This window comes from Manis javanica, chromosome 8 (assembly GCF_040802235.1).
Source record: "Manis javanica isolate MJ-LG chromosome 8, MJ_LKY, whole genome shotgun sequence".
In the NCBI taxonomy this organism is placed as follows: Eukaryota; Metazoa; Chordata; class Mammalia; order Pholidota; family Manidae; genus Manis; species Manis javanica.
Window position 1 is genome coordinate 121941674 of NC_133163.1, and position 21171 is coordinate 121962844.

Here is a 21171-nt window from a genome sequence, read left to right on the forward strand (position 1 = left end):
GCCGTATCCCCAAGACCCAGAGCCAGGCAGAACCTTGGCCTGCAGGGAGACTGCTGTGAATCTGACCCCCGACCCCAGCCTGACTTGTCAGGCAGAGTCTGGGCTCCTCTGCCTTCCGGCCCGCTGCCCACTCCCCTGCTCCAGCACAGATGTCCTCCCTGTCTGCTCCTGATAACAGACGAGACAGCACAGCGGTACAAGAAATTGCTTCTGTTACTCACCAGGCTGACAGGAGCGGGTGTGCTTGGGCAGCTCTCTCATTCGCACCTGGCCATTCAGCACAGAGCAGGTGTAAATTAGTCCCCCCACCCCCAGCACCTCTCAGGGCCCCCTCAGCCCTTACACCTTTGGGAGTCTCTGTGCACGACAGCGCCTGGCAGTTATTCACTGAAACCCCTCAGGCCTGGAACCCATCCTCTTCCAAGGTTTGAAATGCCCACGTCAGAGATTCAGTCCTTTGAACTAAAAGGGATTCATTCCATCTCCAGAGGCCCCAGTGAGGGCTGGAAGGCCCTAAGCACTATTTCAAGCCCTTATAGCTCACACATGCGTGAGTCAGGTGGCAACCAGTGAAATAGAGCCTGGCTGAGGGGTTTATGAGAGTGTGATGGGGAAGAGGAGACAACAGAGAGGAACCCAGAACAAGCCCCTACACCCAGGCCCTCTCCTGCCACTGAAGGTCAGAGCTAGAGGGTCAGGGAGAGGATGGTCTTAACCCCTCAGCACACGGGCTGGGAAACTGAGCCCAGAGGGGTGCAGGGATAGGTCACAGGGACACAGGGACCCACTGACTGGGTGCCTAAGCTACAGCAGACCTGGCAGGGTCCTCCTTCCATGCTGAGGTGCAGCCCCCAGCTGTCCCCCAGCTGTGTCCAGAGCCCCTTCATCTTCCTGCTTTACTTCCCATCAGCACCATGTAATTGGGACCCCCAGCCAGCCTCCCACAGCAGCTGCAACCAGACCCTCCTGAGCCCACTGCCAGCCTCCTCCCCCTTCCTCACCCAGGTTTCCACAGTCCCCTGTTTCTCTCACACCCAGAAACAAGCCAGCTCCTCCTGGCCCTGTTCTCTCCTCTCCTCCCTCATTAGCGGCACTCCTGCACCCCGCAAGCACTCTGTGGAGTGCTCTTTGGAGCAACTCTGCACAGTGTATTCCCTCCACTGCTGGGGATACAGCAGCGAACATGGTAGACACGGTCCCCTCCCTCCGGAGCCAGGGTTCTAGTCAGACAGACAGGAAATAAGAATAAACACCAGATATGTGAGTGTTACAGAAAAAGCAATCCAGGCACTGAGAGAACAGGGTGGGCTACTTGAACGAAAGTGGTTGCAGAAGGCCTCTCAGAAGTGCTGACATTTAAGCTCTAAAGAAAGAGAGGGAGCCAGCCCCTGAGCGGGTAGGGCTGGGGTGGGAGTGGGGAGTCCAGGTGGAGGGATCAGCAGGTGCAAAGACCCTGAGGCAGAAACAAGTGGGGCGTGCTGGAGGGGTGAGACAGAAGAGGCCAAGCAAAGGGAAAATGATTGGAGGGCTGGCCTTTGGTGTGGGCCAAGGGCAGACAGGCCGGCACATGCGGGCCTTGGCTCTCATGGTGAAAATTACAGAATTCATTCTAAGGGCGGTGGAGCATGGGGTCATTTGCAGGGGCTCAAGCTGGGGAATGACATGATCCAATTCATTGTTAAGAAGGCAGTTTTGCCACCGTTACCAAATTGCCTGGGAAAGGAATGGTCTTGGGACAGGAGTGGAAGCAGAAGGGTGAGGGGTTAGAGAAAGAAAGCAGGAATCACAGCTGGCGGAGCTGGGTGAGGCTGAGGGGTGAGTGGAGCCCAGTGGTGAGCAAGGGGTGAGAGCCAGGAGCCAGATCGGGAGCTGCTTGGCACGGCAGTGCAGCAGGTGGGGGCTGATGGGTGTCCTCTGGGCCTGAGTTCCCATTGCCCAGCCCAGGGCCTGAAGGAGGGCAGCCTTGAGCAGAGGAGGCGGGAGCAGGTGGGAACAGGTGCTGGGTGTGGAGGCAGGGATGAGCCCATTGCTGGGGAGACAGAGGGCAGGTGGGCTAGCTGTGTCCCAGGTTGGGTCCAAGACCCCCCAGGGTTCACTGACCTCCTCTCTTCCCCAGGTCTTTGTCCGGAGAGTCAACGAGCCCCTGGTAAACAACCCCAACCCAATGGTGGTTGTTGCCCGGGTGGTTCCCAGCTACAAGGATTTTAAGTGAGTGGGGCCCGGGTGGGTGAGGACGTGGACAGAGAGGAGAACGCATGGGACAGAGTAGGGGAAGACTGTCATTGCCTCCGCAGGCTGTGACTCCAGGAGTCCTAGAAACCTGCCCTCCTGCAAGGCCCTTCAAACCCCTCCTCTGGGCCTGCAGTCCCAGGAAGCTGTGCCCAGCCCCTGGAAAGGGCCCGCCAGACCTCTCCTGAGCGCAGCCAGCCTGTGGAGATGGAGGGGTCCTCAGCTCCTCCAAACCTCCCCCCATCTCCCACCTGCCACGCTCCACTCTAGCTCAGGGTGCAGACTCCATGGTGCTTGTCCCCAAGGACACAGCCCACGGGTCACCTCAGAACTTCGTGACTTTAGCCCTGCCTAGAAGTCCCCTCGCACACCCTCCTGGAGGTCTCCCTGTCTCCAGCCCCAGCTCACCCCTCCTCCCCACACCTCCCTTGGGCTTGGTGGATTCTCGCTTCTCAGGAAGGGATTCAGCCTGGTTGTACCACTTGGTGCTGTACAGAGCAGTGAGGTGCCCAGGGGGACCCCTGACTCATTCGTTCCACCTGTTGAGTTCTGAGGACCTGTGAACTCTCCTTGCTTGTTGGAGGAATGAAAACGGCTAATGAGCTTAGCCTGGCCCTCCGAAGAGCTCAGTGCACGCACGCACACACACACACACACACAATGCACACCCTGAACCCTGCCTTTGCAGCCTCCCTAACCCCAAGCCTAAACTAGGACTCCCACCACAGGGTGAGGCATGAGGCAGGGGTGCAAGGCCCATTTTAGGGAGAGGGCAGCTGTGTTCAGATGGGGCCAAGGCCATGCTGCATCACGGGGAAGGGAACTGAAGGCTACAGCCCATCTCCTGACCAAGACAGGCCAGCAGTCACCAGGACCAGGGCCCACAGCCTTCCCGGTGTCCAGGCCTAACTAGGAGGGCACCGTGCTCTCCTCCTCTCGTGCATCAATCCAGAGTCCACGCAGGAGCCCTGGCAGCCAGGCTTGGGCAAAGGGCCAAGAGTGCTGGACTTCTGCAGCACTGCACGCTGACCCCCGTCTCCTTGCCTCCCCAGGGTCAAGCAGCTAAACCAGGACCCGGTATCCCTGGGACTGCCCATCACCCCACTCTCCTTCCCTATCAAATCGGTGGCGAGCTTTGGGGTTCCTCGGCTGGGCCAGAACGGGTGCCCTCGGGTAAGGCCCCCTCCCTCCCTCGCCCCTTCACCAGCTCATACCTCTCCTAACTCCCTAACTCCTACCCTGTTCCCCTGGTAAATTTACTGACTTCTGCCGTGACCCAGGGCAGTAAGGAGCTGCCCTCAGGGAGCCTGTGATCTGGTGGAGGTACAGGGTCACATACGTGAAAATGGTGAACATCAACATAAGATGATATGTAATCTGATAACGAACCAGGAGGGACTGTCAGAGATGTAAAATTCAGAGAAAACAGAAGGACAAATACTGTCTGATTCCACTTACATGCAGCACCTAGAATAGACAAATTCATAGAGACAGAAAGTAAAAAGGTGGCTGCCAGGGGCAGGGTGGGAGGGGAACCCGGGAGTTACTGTCTGATGGGTACAGATGAAAAAAATGGAATGATGAAAAAGTTCTGGGAAGACAGTGGTGATAGTTACATACTGCGAATGTACTAAATGTCCCTGAACTGTACCGTTTACAAATGGTTAGAATGGCAAGTTTTATGTTATGAATATTTGACCCAAATAAAAAAATTATTTTTTAATCAGAGGTGAGAGGGCTGTGGAGCCTGGGTGATTAGAGTGGGCACCCAGACACAGGACTCTTGAGTTTTTAATAGGTGAGGGTTCGTTCAGGGCAATCGAGAACAAGGGCACAGGTGTGGAGATGGGGAAGTGGGGGACATGATACACACCAGGTTGGAGGGGGGGGAGTGTGTTTGCATGTGTCAGGGAAGGGCGTGCAGATCCTGGTGGGTCCAGGAGAATGGCCAGATTAACCCTTCCCCTTAGTCCGCACTTCCGCAGGAGCTCACCCTGCGTGTTGGCCCCAGCATTCCTAGAGGCCTGAAAGAACACAGTGCTGCTGGGAAGTCCTTCCTGTTGTCTGCCCACCAATGTTCATGCTTGGCCTGGAAAATATAGAATGAGGCACCCCTTCAGAGCCCCAGCCTTCATTTAAAGGCAAAGGCATTTGAAGAAGGCTCAGACATGGACAAGAGTGATGGTGGCAGGGAAGGGTGGGATGAAGGGGGACCCTGGAGACAGAGGCTTCAAACCCAAACCAATCCTCAGTCTGATTTCCCCAGAGTCATCTCACACATGGCCCTGCATTTGCCCAGAAAATTATGAACCAATCAGCAGGCAGTCCCAAGGGGCAGGAGGTGCTGGCTGCGATAATGAGGGAGCCCCTCCCCACCCACAGGCCTTCTCTGGCTGCCTTTGCTGCTGAACTAGTCTGGGTGGGGGAGGTGCCCCTTGCTACAGAGACTCACCCTCCGTGCCTCTTGCATGTGTGGGACTCATGGCCAGAGGTGACTGCAGGACACTTGTTGAAGGTCACCCTACAAGGTGTGGAGAAGTAGGAGTGGGTAGAGTTCTACTTGGAAGAGACACCAGTCAGCATCTTACAGATCCCTGCCCCCTCCCCTCTCTGAGCTTCAGTCTCCCGGGGTCAGCTGAGGGGATGGGGGTTGGACTAGGTAATTTTTAGGACCTGCCTCTCTGACGTCATGCATGCTGTGGTTTCCCACCAGCTGCTCACCCTGCCAAACAACTGTGGGCAGGAATGTGAGGGCCCTGCAGACCCCAGCTCTGTAACTTACTAGCTGTATGGCCTTCAGCAAGCTTCTCAATTGCTCCAATTCCTGATTCCTCCCTTATTGGGCTGTAAGGAGAAGTGGCTGACCTGCGTGAAGTGACCTAGCCCAGAGCAGAAGATAAATGGGTACCATCCATTCCAGCGCTGCGCCTCCCCTAGTGCCAAGTGCCCCTGCTGAGGCCACCCTCACTGTTGCTCTTACTACATTTGGCTGCTAGTTACAGAAACCCCAGCTCCATGGGCTTAATCCGTAAGGATATTTATCATCACACATTGCAAGGGTCCCCATGTAGGATGCCAATAGAATTGGTTGATGCACCAAGCTCAGCAGTATTCTCAAGGATTCAGGGTATTTCCAGCCCCACTGAATTGCATCTTCAGCTGGCTAACAACTCATGGGGAAAAATGTTACAGGCACCCCCTCCACACATGACCGAGACAGGAGGAAGGGGGAGCCTTCCCCTTCACCTGTGGTTTTTATGAGGAATTGCAAACCCACCCGCAGCCCCTCAGCAGACCTCTCCCAGCATCCGTTGGCCAGAGCTGGGTTACAGCAGCGCTTCCGTCAGCCCGTCTCTGAGGAGGGGCGTCCCGGCATCACCCTGCTGGTAGCTAGTGCAGGCAGGAGTGGGGAGGGGGCGGGGGAGACTGGCGGCCCTTGGTGTCACTTCACCAGGCTGGAGCCTGGGGACGATGGCAAACCTGAACTCTGACGAGAAGGGACAGGAAGGTTAAGAGACTAGGGGCTCAGCCTCGGGTGGGAGTTAGGAGTTCCCCCTACCCTGCTCTTCTGGGAGTGGGCCACTGCCCAACCAGCTGCTGCCGTTGGTCTAGCCTCTTGCAGAGCCCCTGGTGAGGTTGTCTGTGTCCCCTCACCTCCTCCCGTCGCAGCCCCCACCACCAGGCTGTACCCAAGCTCTCAGAGCCCCCTTCCCACCCCACAGACGTGTCCCTCGTGCCAGCCTCATCTTCCCTTGCTTGGACAGTTGCGGCAGCCTCTACTCGGGCCCCTGCCATCCATCCTGTGAGAGGCAGCCACCGCGAGCCCCGGCCCAGGGCGGGCCCTTCCCTTGGACCCCTCGTCCTTGCCGCCAACAGCACAAAGGCCTCACTGTCGGCAAAGCACACGAGGCCTCGTCCCTCCAGCCTCCTGGCTCACGGCTCCAGTTCAGGCAGGCTTCCCGTGGCCCCGCTGACGGCTGTGCCCGCAAACACTGTTCTCTCCCCACGCCGTGGTCACCTCCACCGTACGGCAGCGTCTTCTTCCTTCCATCTGAGGGACCCCTCAGCTCCTCTCTTGCCCCGTCAGCAGTCATGGCTTTCTCCTCGGATGACCCAGCTCCCACAGCCCCCAATTTGCTTAGGCCTCCGCCTGAATCACAGGGGTGTGTGTGTCTATTTGGGTGCATGTGTGTCCTATCCCCTTGGAAGAGGGTGAGCTCCAGAGGTGAGAGGGACCTGGCTCTAACTCCCCCATATGCCCTGCAGCACCCCTAGGCATCTAGCATGGAGAAGCCCCCAGTCAGCATTTGCTGAGTTCAGTCAAATTGAACTTTCACCTTCACAACAAAATACCCATTTGGCCTCACAACAGCCTTTCAAGGCACGGAGCGCTGGACGTTTTCCTCCTGAACAGCGACAAAACCAGGTCCCTGGGGAGGGAAGAAACTTGCCAAAAGTCACACAGCAGGGCCGAGGCAGACCCGGGCCCAGAGAGCCAAGGCATCCTAGCTCCTCAGGCCCCACCCAGCACCACTTGCCTGCAGCTCCCCTTCCCAAGATGGGCTCAGCAGGTGTCTGTGGTGGGCCCCAGGGCCCATGTGTTGAAGGCTTTGTCCTCCGGGCAGGCAGGTCCACCTTAATGGCCGGGATAAATGGCTGCTGAAGATCACAACTGAAGGTCAATCAGGTCCTTAATTCCACAGCCTGCCTTGGCCTTCCCCATTGGCATTAGGGGGCAATGGATCCCCCTCACCCTGTCCCACCCTGCTACCCACCCCTACCCCCCTCACACATGCCCCCAGCACGTTCACAAGGACCCTGACATCAGCCTCGGAGGGTGGCTTAAGAGCTGGATTCCTTGCCCCCCCCCTTACACATACACGAGAGGGTGACCCTCCCTCCTCCGTTCCCAGTCTGAAGGGACCTTTCCTGAGGCAGACACCGTTTCTTGCTTTGTAGTCTCCATTTAGACATATTAATAGACCCCAGAGAAGACGGCCAGCGTCCGTTAAATACCCCTCTTCCAGGGTAGGGGCAAGGGATAGGTCAGCAGGGGACTGAGTTCCAGGTCCTCCTTGAGTGCCCCAGTGCCTGGCAGATGGTCCAGGCCATGCTCATGCCCTTCTGGCACCCAGGAGAATGGACTGGCTCTGGGATGTGCATGACTTGGGGAATCAATCCCAAGCCCCACAGAATGCAGAAACCGCTTCTCTGGTCTGGCCTGGTGGCCAAGCAGCTGTCCCTGAGCTCACTCCAGAGCCCATTCTCAGGAACACTCCCATCACCCAGGTCACTGTCCCTGTGTTCAGAGCCCCTGGCCCCAAAGTGACTGCAGCCCATCTCCCCAGGGACAGAGGCAGGGGCAGACGCAGCTGAGCCTCGGAGACCTGGAGCAGGCACATTCATGTGACAGGCATCAGCGCCCTGCCACTGTGGGCGCCCTGCATCAATAACTCCTGGAGCCAGCAGTGCATTTGTGCTGACCTTGTTGAGCAGTGACTGATTCCCGCAGGGGAGCAAGAGGTGGGAGCGGCCGCCAGTGTTGCTGACCACGCAGCCACTTGGAGAGTCTGGAATGATGACCCCAGCACCTCCCTGTGTTGGGACAGCACAGGGCTGTCTGCTGGGGGGGTTACAGGCTGCCCCCCACAACCCTGTCTCATTCCCCAGTCACCACTTTCCAGCCTTTGAAGATGCTGGGCCTCCTCCCCCAGGAGTCCCTCCTCCTGCCAGGCATCCTCAGCCCATGCCATGCTTGGGGCCACCTCCACATTTTTGCTCGGGCTGTTTCCCACCCAGAAAAACGCCCTCCCTCCCTCCACGCTGCCAAATCTTCCTTCAGAGCCTTGCTCGGGCTCTGCTTCCTGCAACATGGCTTTCTGACTGTGCATGGGAATGTCTGCCTTGTCTCATTGTTTGAATATTATCCACCTGTGGGCCCCAGCTGCTGGTTTAGCGTGCCATCAGCAACCCCAAATGCCAATGGCCCACGCTGGTGACCTACCAAGGTTCAGGAATCTGAAAACTTGTCATGTGGTCTCTGCAAGGGGCTGGGGGGCCTGTGTGGGGCACAGAGGGGCTGGTGACAAAAGTAGAGGTCGTTTCTAACTTGGCATCTATGACACCATTAGCCGTGGGTGTGAACACTGGTGCAGCTCCTTAGGAAAACATTTTTTCCAAGATGTATCAAGTGCCTTAAAGTATGTATTCCCTTTAACTCAGCATTTCCACTTGTGTAATGCTGGAAATAATTTGAGATACAGAGATATGTGTCAAAGAACGTTCAATACTGTGTTGTTATAGGAAAACACGGACAGGGAGAAACCAGGACACTTGAACATGAAAGACTATCCTGCAGATACTGAACTCACAGTTAACAGGTGTCACTTGTGATTGTTTTACTGTTAATTGAAAAAGGCAGTATGTTAGGATGACAATTATATACAAAATAGGCTTAGGAAATAACTAGAAGCACAGTCTTATGAACAGTTGTCTGCAGTGTAGGAATTCAGGGTTTTGTTTTGTTTTTATCTTTCTACTTTCCTGTATTTACCAAAATTTATTCATTAAGTGTATGTTGCTTTTATAGTTGTGACATGCATAGACACACACACAAACAAATATCCAGGCGTTCCTTGATTTGGGAAAAACTGTGGCCTCACCACCTGTTCCCACCTTCTCCTTTCAGTTGTCCAAACCTGGGGGACCCCCAGAGCTGCCCTTGTGGAGTCAGTCCTTCCTCCTCCAAGGCTGAGATGGAGCCCCCAACTTCTCAGAAGGCACAGCCCTGGTGCTGGGGTACTGCTTCTCCACTTCAAGTAAGTGGCCCCCGGTGCCTTACCAGGGCAGCCACCCAGCAGAGCATTCAACGAAAGGGTGCTCAGCCCATCCCACCTCTGCCTCCTGCAGGGATGGGTTTGAGGGCTCCCAGCTCCAAGGCAGCCTCCCAGTGCATGCAGACAGGAGGGGGAGCACCTGCCTGGCTTCCTCGTCCAAATGGCAGCTCTGGGACACATGGGCCCGATTCCCTTACTAGATCCATACATTATTACTGCCCTGCCACTCCCTCCCCATGTGCCTGACAGTGAAGGGGGAGGGGGTGGAACCCCAGGGTTCACAGCCTTGAGGGGAGACGGGATTCAGAGACCAGCTGGTCCCCACTCTAAGAGTGAAGCCCCCAAAGGGCAGACAAAGGTGATGCGTATAAACACCCAGAGACACGGACTATGTTTGGAGCTGGCCTTGAACTCAGGAAGCCCTGAAGAGTAGGGGAGCAGTTAGGATATCTGTGCAGGGAAAGGCCTGGAGGCAGGAAATAGGCTGGCAGTGAGGATGCTGAACTAGATGCCAGGTACCCCAGGATGGGCTCTGGTGGGGCCGAAGACGCTGCGACCTAAGAAGTCTGGGGTAGGAGCTTTGGTGGGCGGCCCAGCTGGTCTCCCCCCACAGTGAAAGGCAGTGAGCCGTGGACCCTCAGCGAGCCCCTGGGCATCTCCGTGTTGCTGCTAAAGAGCCGTTTGTACCACAAGATGCTGACAGGGAGAGACCTGAATGGGCTGCGCGTGGAGAAGCTCCATGGCTGTGAGTCCTCCGGCCGGAACCAGGCCCACGGTAGGCCCGCCTGGTCCCACCCTGCCCCTCCCTGCTCAGCCCTGCCCCTCCAACACAGGTGGCTCTGGCTCCTCCGGCAGCTTCCTCCAGGCTCTGCCCAAGCACACAAACCACTGTCAAGGGTAAGGAGTTCCCCCAATACCAAAAGTCGGTCTTGCCCTGGGCTTTTGATGCAACTGCCCCCAAGCAGCTTGAGGAGAAGCACAGGGAGGCCCCCGGGGACCGCAGGAAGAGGTCAGGCCTTGAAGCAGCCAAACAACGTTCAAATCCCGATTTGCCAGGGTCCTTGCTGTGGAACCTGGGGAAAGCTACTGGACCTCTCTGAACCTCAGAGTGCCCATCTCTGAAACATGGGCAAGATGCCCGTATACAGTCTCTCTGTATAATAGGCGCCCAGGCTCTAGAGCCAGAGCCAGGCTGTCTGGGTCAAACTCTGATCCCACCCGTAGCCAGCTTGCACGACCAGGGGAAAACTGAAGTATCAGTGCTTCCGTTTCCTTGTCTGTAAAATGGGTTCATAGTAATAGTACTTTTCTCATAGCGTTGCTGTGAGACTTTTTGAGAAAATACCAATAAAGCACTTACAACAGAATTAAGTTCTTGAAAATAAAAGTTAGTAAGTTATCATCATTGTCTATTTCTATGTTACCATTTTTCCTAAAATTCTTCTGGCCATCCTGACCTAATAGACCTCAACAAATGGGAGCTTCCCCACTCTGCCAGGAGGCAAGCCTGGAGGTACCAGTCAGGTCTGGGATGGAGCTCAGAAGGGTGGTGTGGCGGCAGTGGGGGCGAGCGGAGGCTGGAGAACAGCCCGCACCTCCCTTCTGCTCTCCAGGCACAGCCCCCACCCCAGGCACCTACCTTCCTGGGGGCTCCACAGCAGTGGGCCGGGCGGACGCAGAAGCTGGCTTTGCCAAGTGGTCTGACTGGCCCCTGCTCCTCCCCAGGATACTGAGCTGAAAACCATAAACGGAGAGGCCCCCACACTGGGTCTCTCCCCCCAGCTGCTTTCTTCTGAAGTAAGACTGTGGGTCAGGAGAAGGCAGCCACGTGCCAGTTCCTGTGGCCCTTCAGGGTGCCCCAACCCCCTTCACAATTGTTGCCATTGTTGAGAGGCTAGGGCTGGGGCTTCCGGGTGGAGGTGGCTGCTGCTTTGAATGGAAGTGTCTAAGGGTGATTTGAGGATCCAGAAAACCAGAGAGAAAGCTGAGATTAAGAAGAGGAGAGCTGAGAACAAAGGGCCCCCCAGACCAGGGAGTCAGCCTCTAACCCAGCCCAAGCCAATCCAGGAGCACTAGGGCAAAGGCCCTGTAAGAGTGACATGGGATATCAGCCTCTGCTGCTGCGGAACAAACTACCACAGACTCAGCGACATAAAACAGCACCCATTTAGGAGCTCACGGTTCTGTGGGTGAGCGATCCGACACACAGGGCTGAAATCAAGACGTCGGCAGGGTCGTGTTCCCTTCCGGAAGCTCTGGGGAAGCACACACGTCCAGGCTCATTTAGGCTGTCATCAGAATCCAGTTCCCTGTAGTTGCATCTGAGATCCCCGTTTCTTCCCTGGGGGCCTCCCTCAGCTCCTGGCGGCGGCCTGCTGTCCTTCGCGTGATGTCCTCCTCCATCCGTCAGCCCGCAGGCCTGCTGAATCCCCCTCACACCTCAAAGCTCTCTGACTTCCTCCCCTATCAGAGGCCAGAGAAAACTCTCTGCTTTTCCAGGGACTCATGACTAGAGCAGGCCTGCTCTGAAAATGTCCCCATCTTATGGTCAGCTCTTCACTATCCGTAATCACAGGAGTGACAGCTCATCGCCACTGGTGCCAGGGAGAGGGTGCGGAATTGTGGGGACACACTTTTTTGGGATCCTTCCCACCACAGCTGGCTTCATCCAAGTGGAAAGATATCTGGGCAGAGGCCTGCTGGATGGATGCTATCTGTTCCTCTAGACGGCGGTGCCTGGGCTCTCAGTCCAGACTGGACCCTGGTCACCTAGCTCCAGTGCACCTGGCAGGCACCTGCAGCAACTTTTCCACTTGCCTCTCCATGGTACTGGGATAGGCACAAAGCTGGGATGTGGGCAGTTTAGGACTGTGAACCTGGGAAATGCTTACAGGAGCTGATGCCTGGGTCAGCTGATGTCCTGCCAGCTTCCCATGCTGGGAAAAAACAGCCACACCAGCTCTGGGGTAATGCTTGGCCTTGTGACCTTACCCACGAAGAACACAGAGAATTCCATGGTGTGGGTAAGAGGTATACAGCAGGATGTACCTTCCTTAAAATGTCTCCCAACGGAGCCTCCAGTGAGTGCCCCAAACCTCCATTAGCACTTCCAGCTGTGGAACGCTCTGCATTGCCCTCTAGAGATCCCTCGTGAGAGATGGTTTGTGAGATAAACCTGACACCCCTTACCCCCATTACCACCACCACCAAACCAGGTGTAGGACCAAGAAGGTACTGAAAGAGGGGGACACAGAAGCAGCGAAAGACCCCAAGGAAGAAACGGTCCTTGGAGAAGAATGTCACAGATTTCCCAGATTGTCACTCACCCTTCCGCAACCTCTTCTCAGGTCTAGAGCCTGTCCGTGGCCTCTGCCAGCCCCTTCCTCACCTCCCCCTGCCTCTTGCCCTTCACTGGGGCACATGTGTCCTGAGGACCAAAAGGAGCATCAAGTGCCCCTGTCCAGGGCACTGGGGGACCCAGGCAGGCAACAGGCAGGTGGGCAGGACCCTTCCCCAGTTGCCTAGGGGCTGGGCACAAAGGTCTCAGTGATGAATTATTCACCGGAGCTGCACTAAGTGCAGAATTAATCCCTTTCCTTCCGGCTGGCCGGCCTCACTAAATTATCCCTCCAAGTCATGCGGGAAAACGTTGCTGAATTCATTTAGCTGCTGAGTGTTTTGATCTGGGTCTTGTGATTTTAGCTTCCCCTTCCCCCAGCCCTCCTCCCCCTGCAGACGGGTAAAAAACCTTTCAGTAATGGATTTCTGAGAAGAAAGGAAAAGAAAGGGGATCAAGATTGGGTGTGTACCAGGAAAATAGTACGAGAGGAAATACAGATTCTGTAGCCAAGAATTCATACATATCTACACATGCACACTCTCTCACACAATCAAACACCCACACACAGATAGTCATGTATGCATAAACATGTACACACACACCCCTTTGCATGGTGCACACGTTTAATGGTATATACATGCTCATGTACACAGGCAGACTGATGCACAGACATTTTCACACTCACATTGACACACACAGAAGCTAAATCTCTTTGTGATCAAACTGTTTCTTGGTGAAACTGAGAATTGGCCAATAACGGATTCACTTTGATTCGAGAATCTTGAAGTCCAATTTGCGGGCCTGAATGTGAAGTGCTAATGCGGAGTAAGGTTCTTGCAGCCATGGCACCCATCCATTCATTCTTTTATTCCCCATATATTTGATGAGGACTAGAATGTTGGCTGCCCTTGTGGGTTGCAATGAGGAGAGGGAGGGTCCGGTAGCCGTAGAGCCCATCTAGCTTGAATTCACCCTCATCAAGTTTGGACATGGCTTTTTCCACTCGTATCTAAGCCCTTTCGGCATCCTTCCTCCTGAAGGATGGCAGGAGAATGCTAAGAAGTGATGAATAGGTCAGCCAGCACTGCAGCTAAGTGTGAAGGCCTGTGCCCAGCTCCATGCCTCACCACCACCCTCACCGTCCCACCACCATCACCCTCCAAGCAACTGCAGACACTGATTGAGCTCCTGCTGGGCAGCAGCTACTGTCCTGGTTTTCAGGATCTGACACTGAAGAAGACAGAAAGAAGACCCTGTCTTCATAAAGCTTGCATTTTCAGAGAGCGGGCAGTGTGGACCAGACAAGGAGCAAGTCAGTTCATGAGCAGATATCAGCTCCCGAAACGAGGTGACGCGACAGAGGGTGTGTGGACAGGCTTTGTGGGTTTGGCTGCTGAAACACACCAGGCTCCTTCCATCTTATTGTTCCGTCCGAGCTGATGTCCGAAACTTCATGATAGAAGATACCTGGGCTTCATCTCTGCATTCCAGCCTGTGAGACCAGAACCATCAATTCTTCCACCATTTAATGAAACACTGCTCAAGGTTCCAGGAACCACCCCTGCAGCCTGGTGGTCTCAGAGTCTGTGGACACGCCGGCTGCAGGGGACTTACGATAATGAGCTTCTCAGGGCTCCTTGTCCATGTGGCCAACAACGCCATCTTAGGGCAACTCCTTGCACATGGTCAGATGTGCTACAGAGAGGAAATGCTTCAGAAGGAAAGAATATGCATATTCTGTTTGGATACCTCCCCCTACTCGGGGACACAGTCTCTTCCCCATGAGTCTCCATGGGACAGCACGGACCATGATGCTTAATTGACATTTTGGTGGACACAGTCTCCCCACACGCACTGCTTCCACATCACCCACCATCAGAGCTCTAGGAGACAAGAACACTGTGGAATTTCCAAATAGTCAGGGACCACAGAGGCGTCTCTCAACAGCCCACTCTGGACAAGAATCTCCTTGACAACGTCCACCATGGCCAGTCACCCCAACTGCTTCTCCAGCTTGGCCATGACAGGGAGCTCATTACCTCCAGAGGCAGCCCATCCCATGGCTCAGTGGCTGCAACTGATAGAAACACTCACTCCGCATTGAGCCCACCTGTTTCCCAGGGCTTCCCTCTGCCCCAGATCCCTGGCTCTGCCCTTTGGGGCTACAACACGACCCCAGCAAGTCTCCTGTGCTGGTTCAGGGGAGACTGGCACGTAGTGAACGGCAAGATGGGGTGGCCCCTGATTTAGGATACTGTGCTTGACGCTGATTCTGTTGGTGAATTTGGTTCTGTTAAGCTTTTAACCTCTGGGGGAACTTCTCTACGGACACGGGCTGCTACAGTCCTCTGCCTTAGTCTTGAGTTTTGTGTGTGGATGAGCCCATGTATGGCTACACAAAGATACACAAAAACTAGAAAACGTGTGCACCCACATATACAGAGAGTGCTTGCCTTTATTGCCCATTCAGTGGGGGCTGGCCTTGGAGGTCCACCAGGCTCTAAGAACCCATGAGTCTTTGGGCTCCACATACACATACACCAGCAAACCTTTGGTCTCTTCCATTTCCCCTCTGATGTCGGCCTCTTCTCTTTGAAGAGTGTGATCTAGTCCACCAGGGAGTCTATGCTTCTCCCGGCTAAGCAGCCTGCCTCTTTTAATGAACTGGTTTCAAGATCCCACAGCATCCCAGATACCCTCCAGCTCATAGGCAGCCTCTTTGAAGTATGCCCACAACTGACCAGCTTTCCTAGGCTGACACATGTGGACTGGAGCCTGGCATGCACTCAGTAGGTGCTCACTGTGCCAGCGCCTGCCTTCTTACCTGGAAGTGCACTTCTGTGAGATGGGACAAGTCCATGCCATCATCAGGGTGTGGGCAGCATGTCCCCTCCTGGGGCTGGGACTTGGGATCCAAAGGTCACCTAGGCAGGGCACCAAGCAGAGGTAGGGTCTCTCAGAAGAGCACCACCCCCTTCTTAGCCCACAGCCCGGAGACACGCTGGGAGTACTTGAAACCCACCAGCTTCCTTGGATTTGGGCACAGGGAGGGTGCATTTGAGGAGAGGCGGAGGTGGCACTTGCTGCCACCCATGGAGGACAGGGGCAGCTTCCACAGTCCCACCTGACCCTCCACCTCCCTGTTCCCCTCACAGGGTGGGGTGCCGTGCCAAGGCCGGCCCTGGTGTTTTTATTCAAACCAGTTACACAGCTCTCTCCAGAGACCAGTCCAGAATGGGGACAAGTGACTGTTGATCAAATGTGGAGGGGAGGGCAAGGGACAGGCAGAATCATGCTGGCTTTTGATGAATTTTGATGAATTTCTTTGAAAGCTACACATGACAGCCCTGGACTGGTCCTCAGAGAAGCCCCACCATAGACTCCACTTGCTTTTTTCTCCTAAGAGGGAGCTCATTACCTCCCAGGAAGCCCTCTCTAGCCCCCATCAGCCCCCTTGTAAGCCTCTTCTTCCTGCGTCTCCCCAGTTCCCTCCCTGCCCCTGCCCCTTCCTCCCTAAGGGCTCCAGAGAGGTCAGCTTCCATGTCACCCCTGCTGATGTTTGCAGACGTGTTGAGTCATCTCCAGCCTGACCAACTGCCCTCCTCTGACTGCTCCTTGTCATGCCTGGTTTCTGCTTCTCTCTCATCCTCTAGGCTATCTCCTCTTGACAACACCCTTCTTAAAGTGTTCCCCCAAAACTGTGGAGCTGGATCAGCATTGGTAGATAGAAGAGGAACATCACCCACTTTCTCCAAACACATTCTCCCCTTTGGTGCCGCCAAAGTCTATCATTTGCATTATTACCAACCAAGGCCACAGGGATCCACTCAGAGCCTGGGAGTTCTAGTCTGACATGTGAATCATTGTCTGACAGCACATGTTCACCTTGAACTTCTGCTGCTCTGTTTTGAACTTAGGCAGGGCTTCTCTTCTCTGTAATGCTTCAGGTTCTTAATCATAGCCCATGGTCTGGGCTCAAGATCATTCTAGACCCCGGTTTTATCATGCATCACAGTCCCACCTCCACCCCCACCCCAAACTCCAGGGTGGTCAGGACACTTTCAGTGCTGTGAGGTGCACTAAAAAGAGTGTATCCTTAGATCTGGGTTTGAATCCTGGATCTTCCATTTGCTTTTATCCACCCTGAGCCTCACTTTCCTTATCCATAGAAAGGGGGTGTTATCCCTACTGTCCTGGAACATGATGAGAGTTGAATGAGGGACCATGTGCAAGTGCCCAGCATAGTGTATGGCAGACACAGTAAAGGGAGCACTTGGCATTGTTCATGCAAGTTGCTGACAACATGCTGAATTCATCAAATTCATCAGGGATGAGGACAGGGCTTCTGGGGGAGGAGAACGTTGGAGCCCTGCTAATCCATCACTCAGCGCCCACCCTTCATTGACAGCTGCTCCACCAGATTCACATCCATAAGGACATCAGGAGGCCTTATCAAGTGCTGAAGATAAATGTTAGCAGCACTACATTTTTCCTCACAGCAATTTTTCGGGGAATAAAAAGATGGAGAAGAGACAGACAATCATCTCTCCAGAAGCCAGCCTTGCTGAAGCCCCCAGTGTACCCTGCCCTGAGAACTATGGAGGAGATGGAGAAAGTGAAGACTTGTTTCCTGGACTATGAGCTCCCAGGGCAGGGTGGACAGAGCTAGACCAAGAGCCACACCAAAGGCTCATCTCAAGTGCCTCAATACCACAGGACCCTGTACTGCCTTGAGAATGTGAGCCTGCAGTTCCCAGCCAGAGATGGAGTGTACTGGGTCGAGATGCAGGGCTGGCTAAGGAGACTGGACAATTGGGCCGTCTCCTGACCTTCTCTGCTCTCTCATGAGCCCATTGCAAATTGGTGGATTGAAGAAAGGGCAGCAGAGGAAGAGATACAGGACAAAAGCTTCCAGATCAAACTTTTCAGAAAATGGGGGCTGCTCTTTGGTTTCTCTCCATCTCAAAGCCAGACTACCATAGCCTAGACCTCCCTTCAGCCAAACCAGATGGACGTACGGTCCAGCCAGTGTCATTCAGGCATGAATTCATTAACCACTTATTAGATTCCTAACCTGTGCCAAGCAGTAAAGCACCCCAATAGATCGTCATCACCCAGCTTGCTAAGGGTTCTAGTTGAGGTAGGTGCATTGAGCAAATAAAGGCAAGGGAGGAGACACAGGAAGAATGGTCTGGGCTCTGCCTCAAAGAGTGGCTTGGATATTGGCACAAGGGTGCTTCAGGCAAAGGGAGCCGCAGTGCAAAGCCTTGGTGGCATGGCAGTATCTGGAGCACATGGGACATCTGGAGCCCGTTGTGGGCAGTGAAACTGGAGAGTTGGATGGAGCCTAGATTGCAGAGGGCCTGAATGCTAGGATACAGGGTTTAGACTTTGTCATGAAGTGAAGGGAAGCTAAGGGAGGTCTTTGAACAGCAGTAAGCTGTGATCTGACCTCTATGTTGGAAAGGTCTCTAGAAGTAAATAGGGAGAACTCAAGGGGGAAGATTAAACGCAGAAAGACCAGGCTTCAGGCTAGCAAGAGTGAGCCCATAGCCTATCCACTAAACTATACCAAAACCCCTGCCAGAATTCTTAAAAATCCTTGCCACTGCCTCCCCTCCCTGAACCCCTGAATTTGCTTTTAGATTAGCCCTCTGACACCATTTTCTGGAGAATGAATCATGGTCCCAGTGAGGATTAAAACTTGGGCCCTTCTTGCCTGGAAGACAGACTCAGAGCTTCAAACCCCAGGGCAGCTGCAGGACCATGCCATAAATGAGGCTTTCAATATGCAGGGGAGGCGGCAAGCCCTCCTGGAGGGGCCTGTTGTGTGTGAGGCTTGCCTTCAGCTGAAGAGATAAGAACCTACAACAGCGGCCACAGGAAATGACAAAGCAGTGGCTGATCCGGGATCGCTGCACAGGGCTCATTATGGCTTGCCAGCAGGCGAGACACCCTTATCAAGAAGAAAATTGCATCAGGCCTCCTGAATTACTTGAGATTGGGAGCAGATTTCTTGGGACGCACTTTGTTAGATACCTAATGAGGGGGATACAGGCAGGCAGAACCCAAAGCTGGCAGGGAGGGGGGCAAATGTCTTTGTTAGACAGAATTTGTCAGTTTCCGCTCCAGGCTCCCTGGGGGAGGGTTCAGGGCCAGCTAATTGAATTAAGAGCAAGTGCGCTCCAGTGAGGAGGCTCAGGGCGGCGCGGGAGGCGGGCAGGCCGGAAGGCGGGTACTTTCAGTACCAAGGACAGCAGCTGCAACCTGGCTAGTCTGTAATTGCCAAGGCCGGCTGGAACTGTTGCATTTTGCATGATCAGGGATCTAGGGGATGGAGTGGGTAGGAGGGAGGTAGGAGGAGGGGGAAACAGGTGACCCAAGAAGCCTTGAGCCTGTGATGCTATTGGCCTGGTCCGTCTCAACAGACCCTCCTCTGCAGGCAACAGCGAGCCCTGAGTGGCATGAGGAAGGTCTTCTTACCATCACGGCATTGGTATGATGTGGCGCAGCTGCAGCAGCGCAGGGAGCGATGGGCTGGGCACTGAGTCTGAGCCCGTACGTGGCCATGCATCACTTTGAGCTTTCAGAGTAGGTCTCTAATTACAGCCCTAATGAAGCAGGATGTGCTGCGGCCACGGAGCCACAGAGTGAGGGGCCACTTGCCAGCCCCAAGCTGCCTCAGCAGACCTGCAAAAAATAGAAAAGCAAATAAATAAGTTTGTGGAGTGGGCCAGCAGTTCCCACCCGGGCTTGAAGGAAAAGGGGAGAGCTAGGCTAGGCTGGGCCTGAATAGGGAGGGGTTAGTCCCCAAAGCTCCACCTCTCCCTGTAGCCATTTTAGCATTACCTCTCTCCCATCCTCCACACTGACCCACTACTTCCAGCAGTCTGATCCCCCCCTGTAGTCTCAGACAACCTCCCTTCCCATTAGGAACAAAGAGGTAAAGTTTTTCTATAGATTTTTCTGTAAGTCAGCCCCCTTGGCCCCAACCTCAGGCCAGGATAGATTGGGGCAGAGGATTGGAAGTGTGGGCAGGAGACCTGTAGGGATGGGGGTAGGCAGTGGGGAGGTACTGACATGAAGCTGCGTGGGAGCAGATAGAGGCCAGGGCCAGCAGGGAAAGGGCAAGGCAGAGCAGAACCACTGAGTCTGGCAGGAGCTACAGGAAGAGCAACTGGACATCAGGAAGGGGAGGGATGGGCAGAATAGACCAAAGTCCATAAATACCCTGCTTTCCCTTCTCTCCTTCCCAGAACAACTCCCTGCAGCCCAGAGACTGATGGGGTGAAGGCAGGGGTCTGGACTAGTCAGTCTCATTTTTTTTATCTTTGTGATGAAATTAAATTAATTATACATAATACATTTCAGAATCCACATAGAAGTACCTGGTGAGTACTGGTCCAGCTCTGATCACAGGCCCAGGAAATGTCAGCTCTGGGTCACTGAGTTGACCCAGCTGGTGCTGGAGCCACACAGGGTGGATTTCAGGGAGACGGGCTATGGGGGAGGGGCCTCCCTCAGCAACTGTCCCTGCTTTCAGAACTGATGGGGGCACCTCTGGAGACCTCACCCTTGATTTCATTACTTCTACTTCCTCCCCTAAATGGATTAGATAGCAGTCTATGAAATCCAGGGCATTGAGATTGGCTTTCTGCCTGGAAATGAGGAGAAATGGCCTGATTCAGCATCTCACCCTAGCCCTAGGGACCACGTGGTCAGTAAGGAGTTAGTCTTGGCCCTGGCTAGCCAACCTTCCTTCATTCTCTTGCATCCATCCACCTACCCAGCCATCCAATATGCATTCTGTACTTACTTCTGCTACTGCAGCCAATCTGCTGTTCTGCTGTTCTGAGCAGGAGACAGACATGGTGTTTTTTTCTCCCATCTCCTATCTAAAACACACAGACAACCAGAAAACCCTAAACCACCTAACGCAGATGCCACACTGAGGTACCACAAGATTCCGAATGAATCTTGCCCTCTCAAAACCACAGCTACTGAGAGGAGCATGTGAGAGAGACAGCCAGGCCTAAGGCCCAGGGACAAAGCAAGCCCAGAAGTTCAGTAGGTACATAGTCAGCCTCAGGGTGATCCCATGATTCAGTCTTCCCATTCTAGGAATTTTCACATAGCTGCTTTCTCTTTGGAATTATCTATCTGTCCTTGTACCTATTTGACAGGGGGTAAAAATAGGCCCAGGCTGGACTGGATACCTTTGTATTTATATGGCTGTCCCTTACTCTATTGACACAAGCCTAAAAGGCTTCATGTTAATGAATTTCTGCACACCAAATTTTATTTTAAAGGGCATAAAGGAATCATTATTTAAGGATCCCAGTGGTAAAGTGAAGGGTCCTTGTCCCCATGCATCTGGTTCATGTGTTTGGATTTCTCACACAGAGTATTCTCCCAAAGAACAGCCCATTACAATCGTTCTCACTCTCTTGGCTCAGGGTCAGACATTTGGGTACTTCTAACCCTAAGTACATCTGTCCTGGCTGGCTCTGTGCCTGCTGTTCTATTTGATTCTAGCACAATACTCTAGGCAATAGCATATTTGTCTGTGTGGCCGAGAGAGAATTTCATCAGATGATGTAGGGTGGAAGTGGGTCACCCTTGAGGCCCCTACAAACCTAAGACTGAATAATTCTTTGAACAATGGGTATGTTTGTGGCTAACCACACATTTCTAACAGAACTTTAAAGTAACCTCTCCCCAAAGGGAATATAAGACATGCCTCTAAGCCCAAAGAAATTAAAGTTT

General features: G+C 54.1%; 1 protein-coding gene across 1 annotated transcript in view; it reads left to right on the top strand.

Moving 5' to 3' along the window:
• The window catches only part of CCDC33 (coiled-coil domain containing 33), a 101084-nt gene that overhangs the window by 44489 nt on the left and 35424 nt on the right, over positions 1 to 21171 (top strand). The window contains exons 5-11 of the mRNA XM_073241717.1: positions 2117 to 2208; positions 3282 to 3402; positions 6106 to 6254; positions 8918 to 9027; positions 9679 to 9840; positions 9899 to 9962; positions 12281 to 12296. Coding sequence (XP_073097818.1) covers positions 2117 to 2208; positions 3282 to 3402; positions 6106 to 6254; positions 8918 to 9027; positions 9679 to 9840; positions 9899 to 9962; positions 12281 to 12296 — 714 coding nt within the window. The remainder of the gene's footprint in view (positions 1 to 2116; positions 2209 to 3281; positions 3403 to 6105; positions 6255 to 8917; positions 9028 to 9678; positions 9841 to 9898; positions 9963 to 12280; positions 12297 to 21171) is intronic.